A 26365-nucleotide genomic window follows, 5' to 3' on the forward strand; every position below is an offset into this window, starting at 1 on the left:
CTAAGATTCCACATGCCACGTGGCACAGTTAAAAAAAATTTTTTTTGGATGCTTGCACCTTGCACTTGAAGTTTCTGGTTTCCCTGGTCTGGGATGAGGCCCAGACATTCTGTGTGAACATGCTGCTCCCAGGGATTAAAGATTCCTGATGATTCTACTGGGTGCTGAAATGAGAATCTCTGAGTTAGGCCAACATAAGTAACAATCTTTTTTTTTCCTAGAAAGGCAGAGCTAACATGTACATATTCAGCAGATGCTAGTGACAGTCCTTACAAACTTTACCTCGATCAGTCCCTTGAGTATGAGTTGAGGAAAAGGAAAAAGGCCAGTGGATGCCCAGAACCAATTGTGTAGCCTCCTCCTTCTTTGTTGGACCAACACGGACCCACAGGGCTTGGTCCAGCCAGTGTGCATTTCAAGGTAGGAATGATGGTGCTGATTTATCAGAAAGAGGTTCCTCTGTGAGGAAAGAATAAGATGCTCAAAATGAAGTGAGCTAATAATACTAAATAATACACAACTGGGGAGGAGTTTTTATCAGGAAGGAATGCTTGGCTGCACTTACAGAAAAACCAACCAAAGAAGCTTAAGCAAATAGGGGCCAATATTTCTCCTAGAACAGTAAGTCCAGAAGTGGATACTTGCTAGCACGGGTTGAGCACCTCCAAGGAACCCAGGCCCCTCCTCAGTCTCCTTCCTTGCACCTTTCATGCAGAGTTTGCCCTTTGCTCCTTGTTCTCCTGTGGCTTGGAGATGACTACTGGAGATGCAGCAAACACACTGCTTTCAGGCAGACGGGAGTAGAGGAGGGGCGAGGCAGCGATGGTCTCTTTTATCAGAAAACAAAAGCTTTCCCAGATGGGAATGTTCCTGATGGTCCAGTGGCTAAGACTCTGCTCTCCCACTGCAGGGAGCATAGGGTTCAATCCCTGGTTAGGGACCCAGATCCCACATGCTGCAACTAAGAGTTCACATGTAGAAACTAAAGGTCCCAAGTGTCACAGCTAAACCCTGGAGTGCATACATGCTAAGTCACTTCAGTGGTATCTGACTCTTTGCAACCCATGAATGTAGCCCTCCAGGCTCCTCTGTCCATGAGATTCTCCAGGCGAGAACACTGGAGTGGGTTGCCATGCCCTTCTCCAGGGGATCTTCTCAATCCAGGGATTGAACCCACATCTCTTACATCTCCTGGGTTGGCAGGTAGGCTCTTTACCACTAGTGCCACCTGACCTGGCATAGCCAAATAAATAAATATTTTTTAATTAAAAAAAAAGAAAAGTGTCATCTCTTTAAAAACAAAAACAAAACAAAAAAAACATTCCCAGACTACACAAGCCAACTTCCACTTCAGTCTCATTGTCCAAGACTGGGACTCAGAGCTAGCCCTCGCCTCTAACTGTGAGGACAGCTGGGTCTTGTGAGCATGAGGCCTTGCCCCAGGGGTTAGCATACTGTCATCTCGAAGGAAACTGGAATTTTGTGAGCAAGGGAGAAGTATGAATACCGGGTTAATAACTGATGGTGTCTGACACTGAGCTCCACAGGGAATTTGAGTTTTCTAGACGTTGCCCTTCACACAAACCTATTACCGAGACTGTGTTGGCAATTTTCTCCTCGGAGATTCTCTGAAGGGTTTTCACGGGAGACATCACAAAGCAAGAATCAGGACTCTATCAAGCAGCTTGCTCCCATTCTTTGATCCTCAGAGGTTCACTGAAGACTCCAGCTGAAATCTTGCTCTGCAATTGCTATTTTCTTTCTTTCTGCAGCTGTCTTCCACTTTGCAGCTGTGACACTAAATGGAAAGGATGGCAAAAGCACGCTGCGTTGACAATAGCACCATCTTCTGTCCGGAGAAATGTCCGCTTCTTGACAGATCAGACTTTTGGGGTCATGCCCGTTCATTCCCGAGCAGACATACATGTGAGACACGCACACTTAAGAAGAAGTCTTGAGTGGGCTCTTGAGCCCTGTGTACCGATCTTTTTCAAGATATGTATTCTACTGAAGCACAGTTCATTTACAATGTTGTACTGATTTCTGCTGGACAGCAAAGTGACTCAGCTATACATATGTACACTCTTTTTCATATTCTCCTCCATTATAATTTATCATCACAGAATATTGAATATAGTTCCCTGTGCTATAAAGTAGGATCTTGTCGTTTATCCTCTCTATAATAATAGTTCGCACCTGCTAACTTCAAACTCTCAAGCCATCCCTCCTCTACCCCCGCCCGCCTTGGCCGCCACACGTCTGTCCTCGATGTCTGTGAGTCTGTTTCTCTATCACAGATGCATTCATTTCGTTCTATTTTGATTCACATATAAGTGGTATCATATGCTATTTGGCTTTCTGTTTCCGAATCACTTAGTATAATAATCTCTAGGTCCCATCCAGGTTGCTGTAAATGGCATTATTTCATTCTTTTTAGAGTTGAGTGGTATTCCATTGCATACATGGAATCACGGTAGATCATGGCATCCAGTCCTATCAGTTCGTGGCGAATAGATGGGGAAAATGTGAAAACAGTGTCAGATTTCATTTTCTTGGGCTCCGAAATCAACGTAGGTGGTGACTGCAGCCACAAAATTAAAAGATGCTCACCTCTTGGAAAAATAGCTATGACAAACCTAGACAGTGTATTAAAAAGAAGAGACATCACTTTGCTGAAAAAGATCCATTTAGTCAAAGCTATGGTTTTTCCAGTAGTCATGTATGGATGTGAGAGCTGGACTTTAAAGAAAGCTGAGTGCTGAAGAACTGATGCTTTTGAACTACAGTGTTGGAGAAGGCTCTTGAGAATCCCTTGGACTGCAAGGAGATCCAACCAGTCCATCCTAAAGGAAACTAACCATGAATATTCTTTGGAAGGACTGATGCTGAAGCTGAAGCTCCAGTACTTTGGCCACTTGATGCAAAGAGCTGACTCACTGGAAAAGACCCTGATGCTGGGAAAGATTGAGGACAAGAGGAGATGGGGGTGACAGAGAATGAGATGGTTGGATGGCATCACTGACATGAATTTGAGCAAAGTCAGGGAGATAGTGAAGGAGCGGGAAGCTTAGGGTATTGCAGTTCATGGGGTCGCAAAGAGTCGGACACAACCTAGTGACTAAATGACAAGTATTCCGTTGTACTTATGTACCACACCTTCTTTACTCATTCATCTGTTGATGGCCTTTTAGGTTGTTTCCATGTCACGGCTATCGTAAATAGTGCTGCTGTGAATATAGGGGTGTATGCATATCTTTGAATTACAGTTTTTTTTTCCTGGATACGTGCTCAGGAGTGGGGTCACTGAATCATATGGCAATTCTATTTTTAGGTTTTTGAGGAAACGCCATACAGTTCTCCTTAGCGGCTCTACCAGACTAGTTGCTATTTCAACATCAAAAACAGCTGCCAGCGTGGACGCGTGTTAGAGTCACCCCTGCCTCCTCTTGAGCTGCTTTACTCCCACTCATGTAGTCATGGATTCATTCCCCACTCTCTCCAGCACCCCTTGGAACCCAAGCCTGCCCCATGCTGTTTCTCTGCAATACATGTGTGTGCTTCTGAGGGAGAAACTCCGCCTGTGCTTTGCCCTGTGGACATGAGTGTCTGGCGGTGGTCTCTGAGGACCATTTCCTGGGATGTGCTCCATCCTCCACCTCTGGCTCTCACAGCTGACCGGCCATCTCTCCTACTGTATAGCACAGGGAACTTTACTCAATGCTTTACAATAACCTAGAAGGTAAAAGAATCTGAAAAAAAAAAAAAACACATACATGTATGTATCACTGAATCAGTTTGCTGTACACCTGAAATTAACATAACATTGTAAGTCAACTATATTTCAGTTAAAAAAAAAACTAGTCATAAACCCTAATTCACTTATGGACAAAACAGGAAACTCGCAAGGAGTTGGGGAACCAAACTCAAACACCTTTCACACACGACTTCCAATGCAACCCCACATCTTCATGGGAATGAACAGGGGTAACTGGCTGTTTCTCACACAGGTCTCCTCTGTCTATCAAAGCAGCGTATTGTTGCATGTTGAACTAGGCAACAAGGACTTCAGCTCTCAAATGCTCATGTTTGAGTCATTATGTCCCAGAGAAGACTTTCAAGATGGTGGAGGAGTAAGACGGGGAGAGCACCTCCCCCGCCACTCCCTGCAACAAATACCTCAGAGGTTCATCAGCGTGTGGAACGGTTTCTACAGAGCACCTTCTGAGCGCTGAGGGAAGACCTCAGACTTCCAAAAAGGCAAGCCAATCTCGCAATGAGGTAGGGCAAAATGCTCCACCCCTGAAACTAACTAGTTATAAACTAGTGTCCCTGGAAACTTTCCGACTGATCAATTTATAACTCTCTCACTATGAAATACTGAATTCGTATCCACTCTGTTCCAAACGCTTTTTGAGTAGCTACCATGCTTCTGGTACTACATTTGGTGTGTAGGCTACACAATAAATTAAAACTGAAATCCTCATTTGAAAAGGAGATCATGAGCTATGGCAGAAGCACACAAATTCATTCATTCATTCCTACCACATTCCTAGACCTTGGGAGTGCGGATTATGTAACTAGTGAATCTAATTGCAATCGCAGATTTGCGTTCTTGATGTTTTAGACGTAATGCAGCAGAGTGCACAGCTTTGAGTCAGTTCTGCTGCTTTTTCATCATGCGACACCGAGGCAAGGTACTTACTCTCTTCCCTGCTCGGTTTCCTCATCTGTAAAATGAGAAAAATAACAGCGCTTCATTTCCGAGTTGTTTTGAGAATTCAGTAGAGTGTTATAGGTAAAGATACTACCATATCTTCTTTTTAAGTATGATAAGTAACTGTTGCTGCTGCTGCTGCTAAGTCGCTTCAGTCGTGTCCAACTCTGTGCGACCCCATAGACAGCAGCCCACCAGGCTTCCCCGTCCCTGGGATTCTCCAGGCAAGAACACTGTTAGCTACTGTTATTACCACAATTAAAAGCTTGGGGAAGATAGAAGTACCATTAAGGCATTGTGAAGGGCTTCTTACAGATGCCCTATAGTTTGGGTCTTCATTGAGGAGTAGTGGATAAACATTGCTTGAGCATGATACAACCAGAAGTGCAGATGCTGGGATTAGTGTAATAAAAGATATAGCCCATGACATTATATGATATGATATAATATAAATGAGTGCTCAGTTATGTCTGGCTCTTTGAGACCCCATGGACTGTAGCCCGCCAGGGATTTCCCAGGCAGGAATACTACAGTGGGTTGCCATTTCCTGCTCCAGGGGATCTTCCCCACCCAGAGATCAAACCTGAGTCTCCTGTGTGTCTGCTGCATTGCAGGCAGATTCTTTACTGCTCACCCAGCAGAGAAGCCCATAGCCCCTCATAGCCACTGATAAGCCCTCAAATTGCTTACAGGGGGAGGAGACAGAGAAGTAAACCTGTGGTCACAACAGTGTGGCAAAGCCTGTGTAAGAGATCTGCTAGGAGAATCCCAGGGACAGGGGAGCCTGGTGGGCTTCCGTTTATGGGGTCACACAGAGTTGGACATGACTGAAGCGGCTTAGCAGCAGCAGCAGCAGCAGCAGCAGGATGTTTGGGAAGTTTGGAAGAGGGGGACACCACCTAGGTGGAATGGGTGTTGGTAGTGGGAGTGAGGTTTAAGGAATGACTTTCTGGGATTTCCCTGGCAGTCCAGTGGTTGGGATTCCATGTTCCAAATGCATGGGGCACAGGTTCGATCCCTGGTCAGGGAACTAAGGTCCTGTATGTCACATGGCACACCCCAAAATAGAAAAACAAAAAGAAATGACTTTCTGGAGAAATGATAATGTGAACTGTGTCTTGAAAGGAAAAGAACTAGTCAAATGGAGTAAGAGTCTTCCAGAAGAGGGAAAGCCTTTGGAACGACAAAGTGAAAGCACATGGCATGTTTTGGGGACTTCAAAATCTAGGTGTACATGGGGCATGAGGACAAGGAGGCTGGAGAAATAGGCAGGGCCACCTCAAGAGGCATCTGGGATGTCATGCTAAGAAATTCAGCCGTAATTCTGGGGGCCGTGGGTAGCTGTGGCTTAATTTTAGGAAGGTCATCCTGGTAGCAATGTGGCATGTGTCCTTGGGTGGAGAGTGAATCAGGCAGGAAGTTATTGTTGTCATCTTAATAAGAAATGAGGAGAGTCTAAAACTAAGGTATTGGTGGGGGACAGAGAGGTGGGGACACTAAGAGATTTAGAGAGTTTCATGGATAGATTTGAGGAGCAATTATATGTAGGAATCAAAGAAGAGAGAAGGAAATCTATTTGTAACCAAACAAGACTCTATGGGGCCTTCCAGGCAGAAATCACAGCCTACCACTATGTCCTCTGCCCGCCTCTTGCTTGTAAAAAAAAAAACCTTTAGGCTGCCAGGCCTTCTCTGAGTTATAAAGAGTACTTTTAATCAGAGAAATGAGTAAATGCAGAAAAAAAGGAAAACAGTCAAGCAAAACAAAATAGTAATAATTTAGGGACTTCCCTGGTGATCCAGTGCATAACACTACACTTTCACTGAAGGGGGCATGGGTTCCATCCCTGGTGGGGAACTAAGATCCTGCATGCTGCCTCATGCAACCAAAATAATAATAATAATAACAATAGTTTGGGCACTTGAAAAAGTCAAGGACCTTTAGTTCCATCTCATGGGCTATAGGTAATATCCGAGGCCATGTTCTTTAAGCTGTTTTGCAGATACTGCAACCTCCACCAGGTGGAAGAAGTTAATGGCATGCTGCCCGCAAGCACATAACCGCAGACCAGAAGGAACCAGAAGGTTGAAGAAGGTTGATGATGTTGACTCCTGATTACCTCACTACCAACCAATCAGAAAAATGTGCACGAGCTGGTCATACACTCCACAGTCCCTCTTCCTTACCCTGTCTTGAAAAACCTTTCCCTGGAAGCCTTCATTGAGTTCAGGCCTCTTGAGCACTAGCTGCCTGGACCCCTTGCTTGGCGCCTGCAGTGCACTTCACTGCCACCTGGTGTCAGTAGATCGGCTTAACTGCACATCCAGGCAAGTGGACCAAAATATGGCTTCATAACATTTTGGCTCCCAGGTTTTTTGACTTGGGCAACTGAATGAGTTATGGCCACTCCACTAAATAGGAAATATACAGGAAGAAGTACATTGGTGGGGATAGTGATAATGGGGAAAGGGATGAAAGAATTAAGATAATAAGGTGAACTTCTTAAAAGTGGAGATTGAGTGATGCCTTGAGGGACATTCAGTTTCGTAGGCAGGAAGTAGATAGGTTTGGAGTTTGAGAGAGAGATTTGGTGCTAGACACCTCGAGTTTTTTCATCATTAGCAGTGTGAATCACAGTAGAATCTGTAGTTTTAATGATGCTATTCAGGGAAATTTTAGAGAGTGAGAAGAACAGGAATCTAGAGATGTTAAGTCTGGAAATATCCATATGAGCAGGTCAGGAATAGAAACAGGAGTCCTTCCCAAAAGGATGGAGAAGGAATAGCTGGGGAAATAAGAAAAAGAAAAAAACAGAACAAAGGTATACGGTGAAAACTAGAGGAAGACGGTTTCAAGAAAAGGAAACTCTTGAGTCCTTTGGCAGTTTCAGTCTTTAAAATTTTAGCCATTCAGATGGGTGTGAAGTAGTATCTCTTTGAGGCTTGAATTTGCATGTCTGTGAGGAATAATGATTCTCCATACCTTCCCATATGCTTACATTAGCCTATCTTTATTTGCTGAATGTCTGCTCAAGACTTTTGTCCATTTTTGATAGATATATAAAGACCATATGTTGAAGGAAACTGATGTTTATTTATTTGGCCTTGCTGCAGTGCATGAAGGATCTTAGTTGCCAAGCCAGGGATGGAACTCATGTGCCCCCTGCAGTGGAAGCACAGAATTTTAACCACTGGACCACCAGGGAAGTCCCCGAACTGATGTTTTTTCAATGCTGAAGGCAACTGATATTTACTGACACAATCTAAATTGTTGTCATTGTCGTTTAATCATGTCTGACTCTTTGGCAACTCGGTGGACTACAGCCTGCCAGGCTCCTCTCTCCATGAGATTTCCCAGGCAAGACTACTGGAGTGGGTTGTCATTTTCTTCTCCGGGGATCTTCCCAAACTTGTTTCCTGCACTGGCAGGCATATTCTTTACCACTGAGCCACCAGGGAAGCCTTACAATAAAAACCTTTATGCATGCAGTCAATGGAAAACCGAATGACTCTGAAACATGGAAAAAAATCCTGCATATATGATGTTGGATAACTTAATATAAATTATATAAAACATAAAATATAAAAATCAAATAACTTTAAATTGCATAAAATACACTTAAATTTAAATAACTTTAAATTACACTTTATCCATTATATTTATTACACATAAAGCTCTTTAAAAGGGCAACTGTGACTTCTCCATGGACTAAGGGAGAGATCTTTGTAGTTTGGTTGGAAGGCAAAGAAAACCCACCTCACTGATTGTTTGCCTAGGATTGAGCCACAAACCAAACTAGTATGGTGCATGCTTAGGTGAGGTTTTTGTGTTTCTGTATTTAGCAGTAGACGCTGTCAGAAATACAGAAAATATAGACAAAAGAACTATTTGGGGACTGCATGTGGAAGCACAAGCATTGTGTGGGAAGAACTGCATGCTGGAGTCAGCTTGGGCATTCGACTGCCAGTGCTGGTGTGGGCATCTCGTTTTCAGCTCTGTCCCTAGCTCATTCCTACAGTACTTTGCACGGCTCCTGAATTATTCTTGTTTTCAGTATTTATTTCTTCATGCAGCTGTCGGGAGTCCACTGCATACCCACTGTATCAATGTCTTTGTGGGTGGTGCCAGACTGCTCATTTTTAAAAACAACCTAGGTGATGGTAAGCATACCTTCCAAATGTACCTCTGGCCCATTTTCATAGCACTCTGAAATGATTTAGAGCCCCTGGATAGGCCAATCTCTAATTAAGAATCGATGGAGTTGGTGTAGAGACTACATTAACGTTTCACGAGAGAGCCTCTTTTCTTCTTTAAAAAGTTACCCAGGCCAGTCTGGTAGGACCGGCCCAAGGAGCCACGACCCGGCCCAGGGCGGGGCTGCAAGCCCCCTACCTGCGGGCGGGTGCTCGGGACAGCCGCGCACGCGCACGCACTCGCGCACGCCGGCGCCTTCCTTTGGGCGCCCGGGGTCGGCGGCGCGCGGGGCAAATGGAGTGGGTGCTGGCGGATGCGCTGCTCTCGCAGAGCCGGGACCCCCGGGTCCTGCTTGGGGCGCTGTGCCGCGGGGAGGTATCTGCGGAGCGCGTGGAGACCCTGTGTTTTCTTCTGCAGCGACTGGAAGATGAGGAAGCGCGCGGCGGCGGCGGCGGCGGCGGCGGCGGCGGCGGCGGCGCGGGCGCGCTCCCGGAGGCGGCGCGCGAGGTCGCCGCCGGGTATCTGGTGCCGCTGCTGCGGGGCCTGCGCGGGTGCCCAGCGGGCGGCGCGGATGACCCTGGGCCCGCGGCCCGCCAGCGCCGGCGTGTGCTGAGGGCGGCAGGCGCTGCCCTGCGCTCGTGCGCCCGCCTAGCCGGGGGCCCGCAGCTGGCGGCCGCGCTGGCCGAGGAGGCGCTGTGCGACCTGCTCAACGCGCGGCCCGCGCCCGGCTTCGAAGGGGCCGTCGAGGCGGCCGTGGAGGTGCTGGCGGCCGTGGGGCCCTGCCTGCGGCCTCGCGAGGACGCGCCCCTGCTGGAGCGAGTGGCGCGGGCCGCTCTCGCGCTGGCGCTGGGTGGGGACAAGGCGGGGCCGTCCCCGGACGCTGCGGCGCTGGTTGCCGGGCGGCTGCTGCCGGCTCTGGGCCGGTGCGGCGGGGCGGCGCTGCGGGTTGTGTGGGGCGGGCTGGTTGCGCCCGGGGTGTCTGAGGAGCCGGGCCGCGTCGGGTCGCAGCTGCTGATTCTGAGCGCCCTCGCCGAGAAGCTACTGCCAGAGCCCGGCGCAGACAGCGTGCCTGCCGCGCGCGAGGCGGGCTTGGACGCCCGGCGCTGCTGGCGCTTCTGGAGCGCGGTGCAGGCCGGGCTGGCCTGGTCTGAGGACGCCTTGACGCGCAAGCGGGCGCGCTACCTGCTGCAGCGGGCTGTGGAGGTGTCGGCGGAACTGGGGACCGACTGCGCGTGCGCCCCCGGCGAAGGAACCGGTACTTGCCTCTTTGCTCCCTGGCCCATCCTTACTTGACTTTCTGCGAGGGCAGCCTTTCTGCTTCCGGGGCCGTCTCCGCGATTCGTACAGAATTTGGTTATTCTCGTGGTCCGCATAGAGCCTGAAAAACCTTGGGAACCTTATCTCGAGGGTGTTCTCTGAACTGTATCACTGCAACACTGTTAGAGGAGTCCGCATTTAGGATAAATTCTCTGACCCAGAGCGGGTGGAATACTGCATTCGTGGAATAATTTAGGAACTAGTCCAGCAGGATATTAACAGACCAAAATTGCACTAAATCGTGGGCTCGTTCAAATAGAAAAGAAGGGATAGCACCCATCAAATTGAAAGGAAAAGTATTTGCATGTACTGACCTACGAATTGAGCCTTGAGTATTAGAATTTTGTCATGGGAAACCCATCACAATCCTTCGGTAGTTCTCTTAGGAGAATTTATTAATATTAGTTAAGTATAATGGCCTTAAGTCGACCTTTGGCGGAGAGTATTTTTGCAATTGATTTAATAGAATGAGGTATTAATTAATTAATTTTATATTTTGAGCCTGTGCGTCCTACCCGTTTTTTACAGGATAAAAGTAGACAAAATAGCAAGGCCTCCTTTTAGTTTGGTTTGTTACTATTGATCAGTTTGTTCACTGAAATGTGTGGAAAATACACTTCAGTCGTTTAAATTTATTTTGATCTATCGAAGTCTGAAATGGATTGATTGAGTCAAAACTGCCTCAGTGGATGGAAAATTTCTATCCTCTCAACTGTGGCTGCCTACTTATTTATATTAGTAAAAGAGTTTTGTTCTGCTGAAGTTGTGAGTAGATTAGATTTTTATACACGTTTAAAACATCAGATGGTAGATATTTTAATAGCCCACAAGTTAATGATCATCCAGTGAGCGCTGTTGCTGGAAAACATTTTTTTTAATTACCAAAGTTAAGCAATCATTTATTTTAAAGCGTCAAATCATTCTGCAGTTTTAAAGATAAGCAATAGTCTTATGCTTGCCTCCCATCTATATTTCCTTCATTTCAAAGAGCAGCCGCTTTTATCTCTTAGCTGATTATCTTGGTGTCTGTCCCTATATCTTTGACATATTCTAGTAATATCATAAAACCCATTATCCTACTTGCAATTTTGATTGAATGTGAGTTCAACAAAATTATGACTATGCAGGTACTGTTCACCAGTGACCTATGTAGTAATCTATGATTTATTTTTTCCTTCCTGCAAGTTTTCCCTATATTTGTCATTTAGTTTGGTTGCCTCCATATTTACCACTAATTCAGCCCCCGATTCTTAGTTAGTTGTTTAAATCTGTCCTGTACAAAGTGAGATCATCAGTCATTATAAATTTTCCTGAAGAAGTCTCTTCTGAAGTCCCATTCCAAGCTCAGCCTTGTGCATACCACTGACATTCTTACATCTGCCTTCACTTTCACCTGGGAGACTGCCTTCACCTGATCCTGTGTTGAAGCTATTTTCCTGGAGTCCTTATCTTCAAGACCTTGAGTATCTGATAATTTAATCAAAGGATCCTTTATGTCTTTTCTATCAGTTCACCTGACACTTTTTTAGTTTTTGTCTCCTGGAAATCCCCATCTGTTTGTGGCTGTTTTCTACCTTTTCCATTAGATCCTTTAACATACTAATCAGAGGTATATGTAAGTTCTATTTTTGGACCATCTTTGAGTCTGGTTTTGTTTTCTGTTCTATCTCTTGGCAATGAGATTACTTTTTTTTCAGAAGCAACTGCATTATTTATGCCTTAGAGATAGGTACTCTGTTAGATTGCTGGGCTTGAGTCACTCTGGTTGAGCTGGCTTTGGATTTTGTTACTGCTATAGTTGGCAGATTGTTGTCTCCTTATGTTTAGAAACATAAAATTTTCTATTTAGGAACTAAATCTAGAAACTGATTTTCTTTTTTAAACCATATCAGGCCCAAGTCTGTTTTGGTGGTCTGAGAAGAAAAAAGATGAGCTTCTAAAGTTTTGGGAAAACTATATTTTAATTATGGAAACTCTTGAAGGAAATCAGGTAAGTGTTTTCATATTTTATCAAATCATGTATAGGTGCAGTTTTTTTTTTCCCCCCCAAACATTTTATAGAACCAATACAAAAAGGTCTACCTGGATATAGCATAATGGAATACAAGCGTACTTTGTTTTCCAGTGTGAGTGAGTGAGTGAAGTCACTCAGTTGTGTCTGACTCTCTATGACCCTATGAGCTATAGCCTGCCAAGCTCCTCTGTCCGTGGGATTTTTCAGGCAAGAATACTGGAGTGGGTTGCCATTTCCTTCTCCAGGGGATCTTCCAGACCCAGGAGTTGAACTCAGATCTCCCACATTACAGGCAGACTCTTTACCATCTAAGCTACCAGGGAATCCCTTTTTCTTTTCCAGCATAGATTAAATTTAAGGTTAAATGTAAACTCAGGAAGGAGAAGAGTGAAAAACCCGTGTTAAACCTATTTAAAAGAAGAAACTAAGATCATGGCATCCGGCCCTATTACTTCATGGCAGATAGAAAGGGAAAAGGTTGAAGCAGTGACAGATTTCCTCTTAGGGCTCTAAAATTGCTACGGATGGTGACTGCAGCCATGAAATCAGAAGACAGTTGCTTCTCAGTGGGAAAGCTATGACAAACCTAGACAGTGTGTTGAAAGGCAGAGATGCCATTCTGCCAATAAATGTCTCTGTAGTCAAGGCTATGGTCTTCCCAGTGGTCACATACAGTTGTAAGAGCTGGACCATAAAGAAGGCAGAGAGCCAAAGAATTGATGCCTTCAAACTGTGGTGCTGGAGAAGACTCCTGAGTCCCTTGGACAGCAAGGAGATCAAACCAGTCAATCTTAAGGGAAATCAACCGTGAATACTCATTCAAAGGACTGACACTGAAACTGAAGCTCCACCTTTTTGGTCACCTGATGTGAATAGCTGACTCTCATGTAAAGTCCCTGATGCCTGGAAAGATTGAAGGCAGAAGGAGAAAAAGGTGTCAAGAGGATTAGATGGCTGGATGACATCACTGATGCAATGGACATGAACTTGGGCAAACTTGGAAAGATGGGGAGGGACAGGGAGGCCTGGCATGCTGCAGTCCATGGGGTTGCAAAGAAATGGACACAACTAGGGGACTGAACAACACAATGTAAACTCAGGAAATTAAAGAATATTTCGGTTGACTTAATTTATCATTCAAAGGATTTGGTCTTATTTGATCTTCCCTTGACATTTACTTCTAAAGTGTTTGTTAGTTTTTAGTTTCTCTATGTTATAAATAATCTCCAAAGAAATACACAATGAGGAAAATGTTACTTAAAGTCTGAGGTCAATTGTTATTAAATAATAATGACCCTTTGATTTTGTAGGCTTGCTTTCTTTTCTTCCTTTCAGTTCTTACATCTTTGCATTCTTTGGTTCTGAGACTTGAAACCTGAAAAATCATTTTCAGTTGACTTGAATTAATCTTCGTCAGAACATGGAATTTTTAAGTTAGGAGGAATCTCTTTAGAGATTAACATTTAGATTGACATTCATTAGAATCATCCTGGTGCCTTATTAAAGTATTAGTTGCTGGATCTGGTCTGCAGGGTTTCTGATTCATTAGGTCTGTGGTGTGGCCTGAGAATTCAAATATTTTACATATTCCCAGGAGACACATACGCTGCCATTCTAGGGACCACACTCGGAGACCTGTTATAGGGGTTCTCATACGTAAGCTGCAGATCGGTGTGGGACCAGCCATCATGGGGTCACTGTGAGGTGTCAGTCCAAATGCATTGTTTGTTGACTAAAAGAAGTACTCATATGTGCTAAATGTATGTAGGTGTGGGAATGAGGACTAAACGAAAAACATTTCTAAATTTATATAAACTACGGTTTTCCTTAATCAGTGCATCCATAACACCCTCACTGTTTAGAAACTCTTACGTTAGTTGCCCTTAGTTTCTAGGATATGTACATTAGACGCTGGTATCTGCAAGAGTCTAAGAAAAAAGAGCATTGAACCCTGAGCTGGCTCTGTGTCTAAATGTGTGGCCTTGAACAACTTGAGTGACTAGAGAAAGCATTTCAGTATTTTTTCATCTTTGTAATATTAGTGTTATCGGCTGCCTGCTTCCCAGGACAGTTAAGGATTACATGACATAATTTATGATACTCTATAAATGTAATGTTACTGTAACTATGTTCTAGGTTATATTTATTAGCTTTGCCGTACTCAGTCTTGAATTTGTATGATTAGAAAAATGGAAAAATCAGGCACCTTCTGCATGTTTTTTTACATGGGTGTGGTGGGGTCAGGGAGGGTGGAGGTTGTGGAGGGAGGAACAGAAGAGTGACTTACATAAATATGTAACAATACTTTGGTTTTTAAAGGTGAATTTTCATTTCCGATGGCTTTTTGCTTTTGTTTTCAGATACATGTTATAAAGCCAGTTTTACCAAAGCTAAACAGTCTGTTTGAATATGCAGTGTCAGAGGAATATGGTAATGGTTGCTTTTATTTTGATTTTTTATGACACATCATTTTCCCCCTTATTTTATAACTAATTCTTGTTCACTGTGGAGAATGTTATATGAATATACAAATTTGCTGCTACCAGGAGACAGCTGCTAATATTCCAGATATATACCTTGTGGATTGATTGTTCATAATGCTTTTTTCTGACTCAGCAGTATATCCAAAGTGCACTTACCTATGTCCTTAAATAGTCTTTGAGAATTTAATTTTAAATGGCTGCAGAGTTTTCTATAATTTAGAGGCATGGTAATTTTATAAACTTATGATTATGGAAAATTTCAAACAGAAGGAGAGGAGTTTGTATGATGAACCCTATCACCTAGCTTCTGCACTGATCAACTTGTGGCCAGTTCCTGTCTTACATTGCATGTGGCCTCACTTGCTCACTCTCCATCAAATGATTTTGAAGCATAATGCTAGCATTATCATTTCATCTCTAATTATTTCAGTATATATCCTTAAAAGATAAGGACTCTTTGGTAATGTTTTATGTATGGTATATTATTCATTTTTTAATAAGCATTGTTTGATATTCTAACTGCTTTCCAGCTTTGTTCTCTTAATATATCTGTTTCATTGTTAAAGTTGTTTTCTTAGCGTTTCAGCCATTGTTCTGTAGGTTGGACTTCTGGGGAAGGGAAAATTCTAAGATACTATTTTAAATATAGTTTTTAAGTCCTTAATCAGTACTATATTATGAGGACTTTTCAGGACAAATAAAATGAAAATGGAGCTTCCTAAAATTATCTTACGAAATTAAGTTTAGATAAATGAGACAGCTAAATGCAGGCTAACTGTTTTGTATTCATAAGAATGATGAAATGCTGCATTATCGTGTTTACACATGAGAGTTAACCTAGGTAAATGGGTTTCAGTGCCTGCTTTAGATAATGACAACTTTAATAGTGTGACCCCTTAGGAATTGAGCTTGATTCAGCTGATTGCTATGGTTGTTTTCTGATACACTGGAGTTTTTCACAGACCATAAGAATCTATAGTCCCACCTGGGGCTAGAATTTAATTAAATCCTGTTGTGACTTCACTTACGCATTTACTGTTAAAATGATTCTCTTATTACCACATTTTGCCCACAGCTCTCGGCAAAACAAATCAAATAGCAGTGACAGATTTTGAAAAATTACCACTGCCAAAGAATTGAACAAGCATCTTGATGTAAATAACACACAAAAAGGGACTGATTTATTTATAGAATGCCATGAGTTTAAAATGCTGAATTTTTTTCCTAAAAATATTAAGGATATTTGGAAAGAGTTAAAAGTATCTCTAAGGTACATAATTATTTCATTTTTTGTTTATCACTCATTCATGTATTTACTTAATAGATGCATACTTAGTGTCCAATACATACTGAGCACTGGGGTAAAGTGGTGAGACAGAAGAACTATTTTTCACTTGAGTTTTAGTCTGTTTTCCAGGAAAAAATGGTTTTGATTATAAAGTTCTAGACAGACAACAGAAAAATGACAGGAATGGAATACTAGTAAGGCCATACCTTGGTGACGCGAGCCAGCCAAGGCCTGCCTTAGGACTGACTCAGTGGAGCAGAGAGCTCTGGGTGCAGAAGCCCTGAGATGCGAGCGGCCCCATGGGCTAGAGCGCCCACCTAGCGAGGCAGAGCTTAGTGGTGCGGGAGGGGTGGCCTGAGGCTGGAGCAGTTGTCAGGGGCAGTGTCATGCCTGGTTTGGATTTTATTCTGAGTTTTGAGAAGCCACTCAAGGGTTTTAAACAGAGGAGGGACAGTTTCAGATGAAAAATGGATTGAAGTAAGGTGAGAGAATTGGTTGAAATCACCCCAAACCTAAAGTTCCAACCTGTGTGTGTGGAGTCATATTTAATTCTGTACACTGTAGTCACCATGAAATCCGCTTGCAATCTTTCTAAATGAAACTGAAAATGGAAAATGGAATACTGAAGTGATTTTGGTTATTCATTAGTTAAACACCTTTGAACGTGATTGTTGTAATGAAGTTAATGTGTTTGTGTGTATGTTTATTTATGAATATATAGTCTGTGTGGAGCCATATGTGAGAATCAAAGTCAACTTTGGGTGTTTATTTTCACAGGATACTGGCTCTTTCACCCATCCTGGCATCTGTGCATTTATAAAAGAATGTTTGAAAGTGAAAATAAAATCCTGACTAAAGAAGGTGTTACCCATTTTTTGGAACTGTATGAAACAAGGATTCTTCCATTTTCACCAGAAATTTCTGAGGTAATGGCACCCTCTGCCTTCCTTTGTTCCCTCTGTCAGAAGAAAAGAGGTGAAGGCATTTGTTGTATCTTATGTGATCTTCAAAAGTATATCCTGGGGCTTGAAAATCGCAAATAAAACTTCAGAGATTTGCTGAAAACAAACCCTATATCTCTAAACTAGGCTCTCGTACTTGGGCGTTGTCGACAGGCTGCCTGCATCATCACCGTGTTGAAAAGTAGTCCTTTGTTATCCTGAACAGAAGTCAGCGGCATGAGCCCTGGATTAGGAGTGTGTTAGTGGTACTCTCTCCATGGTCCTGAAGCACTGACTTATTGCTCTTTGTCTAGTGATGCTGCTCCTCCGATTCTGAGTCAGTGAATTACTATCGTGCTGTACTGAGCAGGGGTTGCCTTTTGAGCTATGTTATTAGAATGTGTACTTCCACTTGTCAGCAATCACACAAAGTGACGACCCTGTGAGAATTATAGCTGTGACTTTAAGTCCTGTTATGATGACGTGAGTTGAATGATCATAGACTTAGGAACAGTAATTTACCTCTCATTTAGAGGTAACCTAAACGTTCTTAATTATCGAAGTACATGTACAGTGTTTTAGTAGGCATCCTTTTTCTACATTCTCCTAGCCTTCTTGCACTTCCTGAAAGCACACTTTTGTCTACTAATGTTTTCGAAGATATGCTTTTCCCCATTTATTGTTCAGGCATAGGGGCTTAAATTTTCTCTTGGGTATCTCTGTTTTTCACCAGTCACTACCTTTATTTTCTACCATGTGTCCCTTCTTTGGATTCCTTTCTTCCTTCTCAGCACAGCACATGCTCTCTTAGTATTCCATACATTTTTATCAGGTTGGAAAGTTTGGTTTGACAGCTGGGATTAAGGTATCCTCCAAGGCTATCATAAATCAGCCTGCAGCATAAGAGATTGCTTATAACAGCTCTTCAGTAGCCCTGCATAGGATGTAGAGTTAGGGCAAGTTGACTTTTCAAAATTACAGTTAGAGGTTAATGTCAGATTTTTTTTTCCTTTTTTTTTTTTTTAGTTTATCATTGGACCATTAATGGATGCACTTTCAGAGAGCTCTCTGTACAGCAGGTAAACATGCATTTTATTTAGCAGCAAGAGTAATATGTATTTGATTATAAATTTAACTTGATTATGAAATATGACCAGATTGTTAAAAATGCATTTGGTGGATAAATATATGTTGCCTCATAGACATTCAGCTTTTTCTTACCATGTTGTCCCTTCTGGGTTTGTGATTCTTCTTGACCTTCTAGTAGTTGTACCTGGTGTTTCTCTTTTTCTTTTCTTTCCCACTCTGAACCCATCCTTTCTTGGGTTTTAGGGAAGGACACCTTACATAGGGACTTTCTGACTTCTGCCCTCTTGGAATTTGTGATGGCTTTGGCTAACCAACACTTGACACTTTTTTTTCCTTTCCTCTAACTTTCAGTTTTATAGAAAAGTTGTGAAAATAATACAGAGAATTCTGACTTACCTTTTATCCACATTCCCTAAACGATAATGTTTTACCGGATTTGTTTAATTGTCATCTTTATGTATGTATATGTGTCTTTGCATCTCTGTGTGTGTCTGTTTCTTAGCTCTGTCTGTTGAGCAGACTCACCCATCTGTATTTCAGTATCTGTCCATCCATCCATATTAAAAACCATCTGTTCACATCAGTATGCCCATTTCTAGTCCACTACCACAAGGTTCATTCTAACTTTTCCCTTTCCATATCAGATGGTGGAGGCCATTCTCTACTACATGTTGCTTATTTAATACCTTTATGTTTCATCAAGCTTGATGCTGAGAAGAGTGTCATTATTATGCCTTTCCTCATTTTTTGAACTTTATCTGTACTCTTGAATTGTATCTTCAAAAATTTCCCTTGCTTTTGAAATTATGTTGTATTAATATTTCTAATTCTGATGACTAAGTTTATACTTGCTAGTCTTTTGTTTGCTATATCTCTAGTAGAGCAAGCCACCCTGGTGGCTGGCTCAGAGGTAAAGGATCTGCCTACAGTGCAGGAGACGCAGGTTCGATCCCTGGGTCGGGAAGATCTCCTGGAGAAGGAAATGGCAACCCACTCCAGTATTCTTGCCTGGGAAAAACCATGGACAGAGAAACCTGGAGGGCTTCAGTCCATGGGGTCACAAAAGAGTTGGACACGACTCAGTAACTAACACTTTCACTTTTGCTTTTCTGATAGAAAGTACTCTGACAGTCAACTTCTTTAAAAATTTTAAATCAACCTGTGCTAAGTTATATTAATATTCAGTTCTATTTAATATCAAAAAACCATATCAATGCTTGATTTGCCAATTATTTTTATTTTTCAAATAACTCATTACTATTGAATAGTTTTCTGAAGCAGACAGCTGGAGAGCAGTAAAACCAACTTGGTGGTTTCTGAGAGTTGACAAACATTTATTATGAAATGCCTTCAGTTTCCTCCCACACTAGTGTGTTCAGTTAACAGATAATGTTCCAGGCAGAAGCAAAATAAACAAAAATAAAAGTGTCTTTAGTAGATGTTAGCAATCAAATGCTTTTGCAAAAGTGGTTTATTACTAACATATGTCTTTTACTTAATACTTAAAGGTATTAAATCGTTGGAGTATGTGTTAGCAATAATAAAATCCAATTTAAAATCACCATTTCTAGACTTTTCTTAAAACGATACTATTTGGCAAGATCGATGCATATGTGTCAGAAAAAGTGCCATGGAAAGGGGATCTATGTCTGCTCAGTATAACCCATCACTAACTCACGTCAGTTTTCCAGTAACGTCCTGATGTTTTTGTAATTGGAGGGATTCTCAAGATTTTACTGAAAAATAAAATGCAGGCTCAGAAGAAGGTAGTTTTATTGTTGAAAGACATTTGAGCCATATTGCACTTAGTTTCATTATGCTTCATTGTCAGTAGATTTTATATATTTGTTTTTTGACCCCCTTTGTCTATAGGTCCCCAGGCCAGCTGATAGGAAGTGTTTCTCCACTGGGACTGAAATTACAGAAGTTTTTAGTCACTTATATTTCTTTTCTTCCAGAAGAAATAAAGAGTATGTATCAGTAAAGAATTTCTTTTTAACTTACTAGCTTAAATGTAAAAAAATTTTTAGAATGTTGATTATAAGCACCATCCTTCTGGGAGAGTCCTGCTGTTGCTGCTGTTAAGTTGCTTCAGTCGTGTCGACTCTGTGCAACCCCACAGACAGCAGCCCACCAGGCTCCTCTGCCCCTGGGATTCTCCAGGCAGGAATACTGGAGTGGGTTGCCATTTTCTTCTGCAGTGCATGAAAGTGAAAAGTGAAAGTAAAGTCTCAGTCATGCCCGACCCTTAACGACCCCATGGACTGCAGCCTACCAGGCTCCTCCGTCCATGGGATTTTCCAGGCAAGAGTCCTGGAATGGGTTGCCATTGCCTTCTCTGAGGAGAGTCCTAGGACTGTTACAATCAGTATTGTCAAACTACTTCCTTTTTTTCAGGATAATGCAAATTTTGTCAGAATTATACAAGTGTCCATTGAAATTGAGTACACACTTTCACCTTTGTATATAGCATGGTACCAGTATTGGAATCTGTAGCATGGAAGCGATTATGGAATATATACTGCAGTTTCCCATTCTTTCTAAGTATCTATATTCAGTTTCAAAAATTAGCAAAAAAAAGTCAAAGAAAAAAGGAACCTGGGCTTAGGAAAAAGTTATAAACTGAATATCCATTGTGTCAAAATTGTTGCCTTATACATACTGACTTAGAAAGATTAAAAAAGAAAAAAAACTTTTTATAAGACCTCGTATCTTAGAAATGTCCCACTTCTTCGGATTGGAGATGTGTGTTTCTTTCTGATGAGCTCTGTTGGTAAGCAAAGCATGGAACCAGTGTTGTTTTGTTTGCTGAGTAGCAGGATATACCCTGCTAAGCCTTTTCTTCATTCTAGGCTTTGTGATGTAGAAAGTGACCCTGGCTATGAAATATATATATTTTTTCCTTTTGTATTAATATTTAATCTGCATATAGGATGAAAAATGACCAATGGTAATATGTATTCAAAAGTCAGGAAAGAAAGGGAAAAGATGGCCATCTGTATATCGCAACCTTAGATTTATAGAAATTTGATTCTTTTGGTTACTTTCAAAAAAGTTAGAGTGGAGAAGGTAGCTGCCAGAGCCATTCTTTAGTTTGCTAGAGTTTGGAAGTTTATAGCCTGGGGATTAATTTTCTGACCACATGGGCACATCCTGTGTGTATATCACAGTGTGAGTGAGATGGTGGTGGTCAGCACCCCGCAGAGTCTGAGAGCCTGGTGTTTGTGGTTGTACCAGACGCATGACAGACCCTTGTCAATGTGGTGAGTGAGTGAGAAATAGAAGCTTGACAGTTGCCATCTTCCTTGTGTGTTGAGAGAGGCATTAAGCAAAAGATGGAAACTTAAATAGTCCAGCAAGAATGAGGGCAAGAAAACTGTCTACTTATAGGTTTTACTTTGTAATTTTTTTCTGTCAGTGATTCCCAGTGAATATATTAAGCATACCTGGTTTTGGGCTAGGCACTTTGGGAAATACAAAATACATGTCATATCCTTTCAGGATTGTCCAAGGATTTCTTAAAAGTGATTTCTCAAAAGATTTCTACAATGATGATCTGAGGAAACAGACATTTTCATTGACTATGTGACTTAAAGACCCTTAAGACATCACATATTAGCAGAGAAAGCGGGATAGAGCACCATCCTTGTGTATCTCAAAATAGTTAAAGTAATTGTAGTGTAGGTAAGAAATAGCCTGTGAGAAAGAGCTAATATTACTGTTTGCAGATTCCAGAGGCCAGATACCAATGGTATTTTTCTTTAACTTCTCCAACAAAAGAATGGTTTCCAACAGTAAAAAATGTATCTTTTACCTTAACTTAAAAAAAAAAAAAAAAAAATATATATATATATATAAAATGCTTGTTATCAGAGTATGTACAATATACTAGAATACTCATCTTACTAAAAGGGAATGAATTTGAAATAACGTTGATTTTTTTTTATCAGCTTTATTGAGATATAATTCACACACCATAAAATTTACCCTTTTAAATTGTTCAGTTCAGTGGTTTTTAGTATATTCACAAATTTGTACAACCATCACCACTAATTTCAGAATATTTTCATTATCCCCAAAAGAAACTCCATGCCCATAAGTAATCGTCTCATTTTCCGTCTCCCCCAGCTTCTGTCAGACACTAGTTTATTTTCTGTCTCTAGATTTGCTTATTCTAAACATTTCATATAAAAAGAATCATATAATACATGGTCTTTTATTTTATGTCTGGTTTCTTTTTGCTTAGTGTAATGTTTTAAGATTCACCTATATTATAACATGTATCATTCCTTTTTGTAGCTGAATAATAATGTAATAATAATATTATAGATACTTCACATTCTGTTTATCCATTCATCAGTAGATATTTGGATTGTTTCTACTTTTAACTACTAATATGAATTACTCCTGTGACTATTCATATACAAGTTTTTATATGAATATAATCTTTCACTTCTCTTAATTATATACCTACGGGTGGAATTATTGGGCAATATGGTAACTCTGTTTTTAATTTTTAGAGGAGCTACTAAACTGTTTTCCACACTGGCTGCACCATTTTACGTTCTCACCAGGAATGTCTGAGACTTTAGTGCCTCCACATCCTGTTAACACTTGTTATCATCTGTCCTTTTGATCAGAGCCATCCTAGCGGGTGTGACGTTGTATCTCGTTATGGTTTTATTCGCATTTCCCTATGTAGTGTCTGATGATTTGCGCATCTTCTCATGTGCTTGTTAGCAACAATGATGTCTTAAAACTTTCTCTTTCAGGTAGTTTCCTGTTAAAATTTATTCAGAGGATGACAAGCAGACATTGGTGTGCTGTTCCCATTTTGTTTTTATCTAAGGCTTTGGCAAACGTCCCAAGATGTAAAGCTCTGGGTATAGAAGGACTTCTTGCCCTCAGGTAATTTACTCTTGTGTATATTCATATGTGGTTATTTGTCATAACTTTTCTTAGTAAATTAAGTTTTCTCTTCTGCTTTAATCCATGGTGAGTGGTTTTAGTTAATATTGGCATCCTGATTTCTCACTCTTTATTTTATAGAAGCAAAAAGCAAAAAAAAAAAAATCTATTCATGGGGATTTCCCTGATGGTCCAGCGGTTAAGACTCCACACTTAGACTGCAGGGGGCGCAGGTTCAGTCCCTGGGTGGAGAACTGAGGTCCCACATGCTGCTGCACTTACCTTTGTTTTATGAATTACTAATTTAAATGTAAATAAATGCCGTAATATATACTGTTGAATTTTGACCACTTTAAAAATAAGGCCAATGTTTTTATTAAATATCAACATTGATTACCAATTATTTCCAAAAATGTGCCTTGAACGTGTCTTGTTAGTTTTTAAAGATTCTTTTCCATATTAAAATTGCACTCTACTAGAGGCCTTACGTATTTAATAGCTTTGCAGCTCTCCTGACAGTGACTTTCTGCGTCAGAAAGTGTAGATACTATAAGCTGAGTTGTCAGTAACTACAGATGACCATGGTATTCTCTGAGCCCACGGGAGTGCGTGTGTATTTCCCCCCCGTCAGGGACGTTCTGCAGTGCACCATGGTCACACATCAGATCCTCCTGAGAGGGGCGGCGCAGTGCTATCTCCTGCAGGCCACCATGAATCTGGTAGACGTGGTAAGCTGATCTTTCTTACTCACGTTAACTTCAGTTCGAGAGTCTTTCTCAGTGAGCGGGAGTTCGTTAAAGAGTCTACACGGCAGGCCTGTGATGCTGTCATTAGAAAGCCCTGTTCATAAGATTGGCCCTTGGCTGGCATCTGGAACCTGAGGGCTCCCAACATCCCAGTATCGTGCCTGCAGGGCTCATGAAAACAGTGTGATCTTCACTGAACAACTGCTTTCCTTCTGGGGCTCTGAAGTTGTAGGTGCCGTGCGCAGGGCATCTGTGTGACCAGCTCCCCAGTGAAAACACTGGGCACTGGTTCTCTAAGGAGCCCTTCTGGTAGGCATTTTACCTGTTGGTAGGGAAGCTCGTGACCATACTGAGAGACCATTTTTGGAAGCTTTCACCTGGTTTCCTGTGTATTTTTTTCTGCACATCTTCCAAGAACTTGACTTTCAAAGAACATCCTTATTCTGTTTTTCACGGAGCTCCAGTAACACACTATTGTTGAGAACAGGGGTCAGCAGACGTTTTTGTGAAGGGCTGGCTTGGTATATTTTAGGTTTTTTGAGTCATACAGTTTCTATTCAGTTCAGTTCATTTCAGTCGCTCAGTTGTGTCCGACTCTGCGACCGCATGAGCCACAGCACGCCAGGCCTCCTTGTCCATCACCAACTCCCAGAGTTCACTCAAACTTATGTCCATCGAGTCAATGATGCCATCCAGCCATCTCATCCTCAGTCGTCCCCTTCTCATCCTGCCCTCAATCTTTTGCAGCATCAGGGTCTTTACAAATGAGTCAGCTTTTCGCATCAGGTGGCCAAAGTATTGGAGTTTCAGCCTCAAAATCAGTCATTCCAATGAACACCCAGGACTGATCTCCTTTAGGATGGACTGGTTGGATCTCCTCGCAGTCCAAGGGACTCTCAAGAGTCTTCTCCAACACCACAGTTCAAAAGCATCAATTCTTCAGTGCTCAGCTTTCTTTATAGTCCAGCTCTCACATCCATACATGACCACTGGAAAAACCATGGCCTTGACTAGATGAACTTTTGTTGGCAAAGTAATGTCTCTGCTTTTTAATATGCTGTCTAGGTTGGTCATAACTCTTCTTCCAAGGAGTAAGCGTCTTTTAATTGCATGGCTGCAATCACCATCTGCAGTGATTTTGGAGCCCAGAAAAATAAAGTCAGCCACTGTTTCCACTGTTTCCCCATCTATCTGCCCTGAAGTGATGGGGTCAGATGCCTTGATCTTAGTTTTCTGAATGTTGAGCTTTAAGCCAACTTTTTCACTCTCCTCTTTCACTTTCATCAAGAGGCTCTTTAGTTCTTCTTCACTTTCTGCCATAAGGGTGGTATCATCTGCATATCTGAGGTTATTTATATTTCTCCTGGAAATCTTGATTCCAGCTTGTGCTTCCTCCAGCCTAGCATTTCTCATGATGTACTCTGCATAGAAGTTAAAAAAATAAGCAGGGTGACAATATACAGCCTTGACGTACTCTTTTTCCTATTTGGAACCAGTCTGTTGTTCCATGTCCAGTTCTAACTGTTGCTTCCTGACCTGCATACAGGTTTCTCAAGAGGCACGTCAGGTGGTTTGGTATTCCCATCTCTTTCAGAATTTTCCACAGTTTCTTGTGATCCTTATAGTCAAAGGCTTTAGCATAGTCAATAAAGCAGAAATAGATGTTTTTTTGGAACTCTCTTGCTTTTTTGATGATCCAGTGGATGTTGGCAATTTGATCTCTTATTACAGCTACTCAAAAGCAACCATAGACCATTTACAAATAAGGGGGCATGACTGTGTTCTAGTAAAACTTTACTCACAAAACAGGCTGTGAGTGACTTTGCCAACCCCAGACTTAGAGCTGCTGCTGCTGCTAAGTCGCTTCAGTCATGTCTGACTCTGTGCGACCCCATAGATGGCAGCCCACCAGGCTCCCCCATCCCTGGGATTCTCCAGGCAAGAATACTGGAGTGGGTTGCCATTTCCTTCTGCAATGCATGAAAGTGAAAAGTCAAAGTGAAGTCGCTCAGTCGTGTCCGACTCTTAGTGACCCCATGGACTGCAGCCTACCAGGCTCCTCCATCCATGGGATTTTCCAGGCAAGAGTACTGGAGTGGGGTGCCATTGCCTTCTCCTGGACTTAGAGCAGGGTGTCTTAATTGGAGATGTGTGACCTTAAGGGAATAAAAAGATTTGGGTGGTTTTCTGAAGGCTGAGGGTAGTTTTTGTGGGTTTGAAAAACAAAGATTCGCTTTTGATGTAAATAATAAGTAATTTCTTATAGGATATTTCTGGTTTTTGCTTTTAGATTATACTACCTTATCTCAGAGATAGTAATCTCGATTTTAAGGAAAATAGATTTATAAAGTAATCTTTCATTTTGTATAATGGTTAGCTGTTTATAATCAAACTCTTCATTTTGAAAGTTGAATATTTCCTTTTTACAAATATAGCTCTTGATTTAACTAATAGTATTCTACTTTAAATAGTATGTTAGATTGGTTTTACAGTGATGTTCATTCAGTTAAACATTTTTCAATGAGTAATTTTTTAAAACTGCCCTGCCCGCAGGAGAAAGTGTCACTCTCTGACATCTCAACTTTTCTCATGTCAGTGAGACAAGAGGAGTCATTAGGAAGAGGAACTTCACTGTGGATGGAGGTGAGACTGAAAATAATGATAAGGTCTT

The 26365-nt window shown here is 41.8% G+C and overlaps 1 protein-coding gene across 1 annotated transcript in view; it reads left to right on the forward strand.

Annotated features, from left to right (window-relative positions):
* Positions 1 to 9202: 9202 nt before the first annotated feature.
* Positions 9203 to 26365, forward strand: part of TARBP1 (TAR (HIV-1) RNA binding protein 1) — a 65549-nt gene continuing 48386 nt past the window's right edge. Inside the window, exons 1-9 of the mRNA XM_052640412.1 lie at positions 9203 to 10163; positions 12118 to 12215; positions 14600 to 14669; positions 16788 to 16936; positions 17978 to 18030; positions 19913 to 20010; positions 22813 to 22948; positions 23580 to 23676; positions 26248 to 26337. Coding sequence (XP_052496372.1) covers positions 9203 to 10163; positions 12118 to 12215; positions 14600 to 14669; positions 16788 to 16936; positions 17978 to 18030; positions 19913 to 20010; positions 22813 to 22948; positions 23580 to 23676; positions 26248 to 26337 — 1752 coding nt within the window. The remainder of the gene's footprint in view (positions 10164 to 12117; positions 12216 to 14599; positions 14670 to 16787; positions 16937 to 17977; positions 18031 to 19912; positions 20011 to 22812; positions 22949 to 23579; positions 23677 to 26247; positions 26338 to 26365) is intronic.

Source organism: Budorcas taxicolor, chromosome 5, assembly GCF_023091745.1.
Source record: "Budorcas taxicolor isolate Tak-1 chromosome 5, Takin1.1, whole genome shotgun sequence".
NCBI lineage: Eukaryota > Metazoa > Chordata > Mammalia > Artiodactyla > Bovidae > Budorcas > Budorcas taxicolor.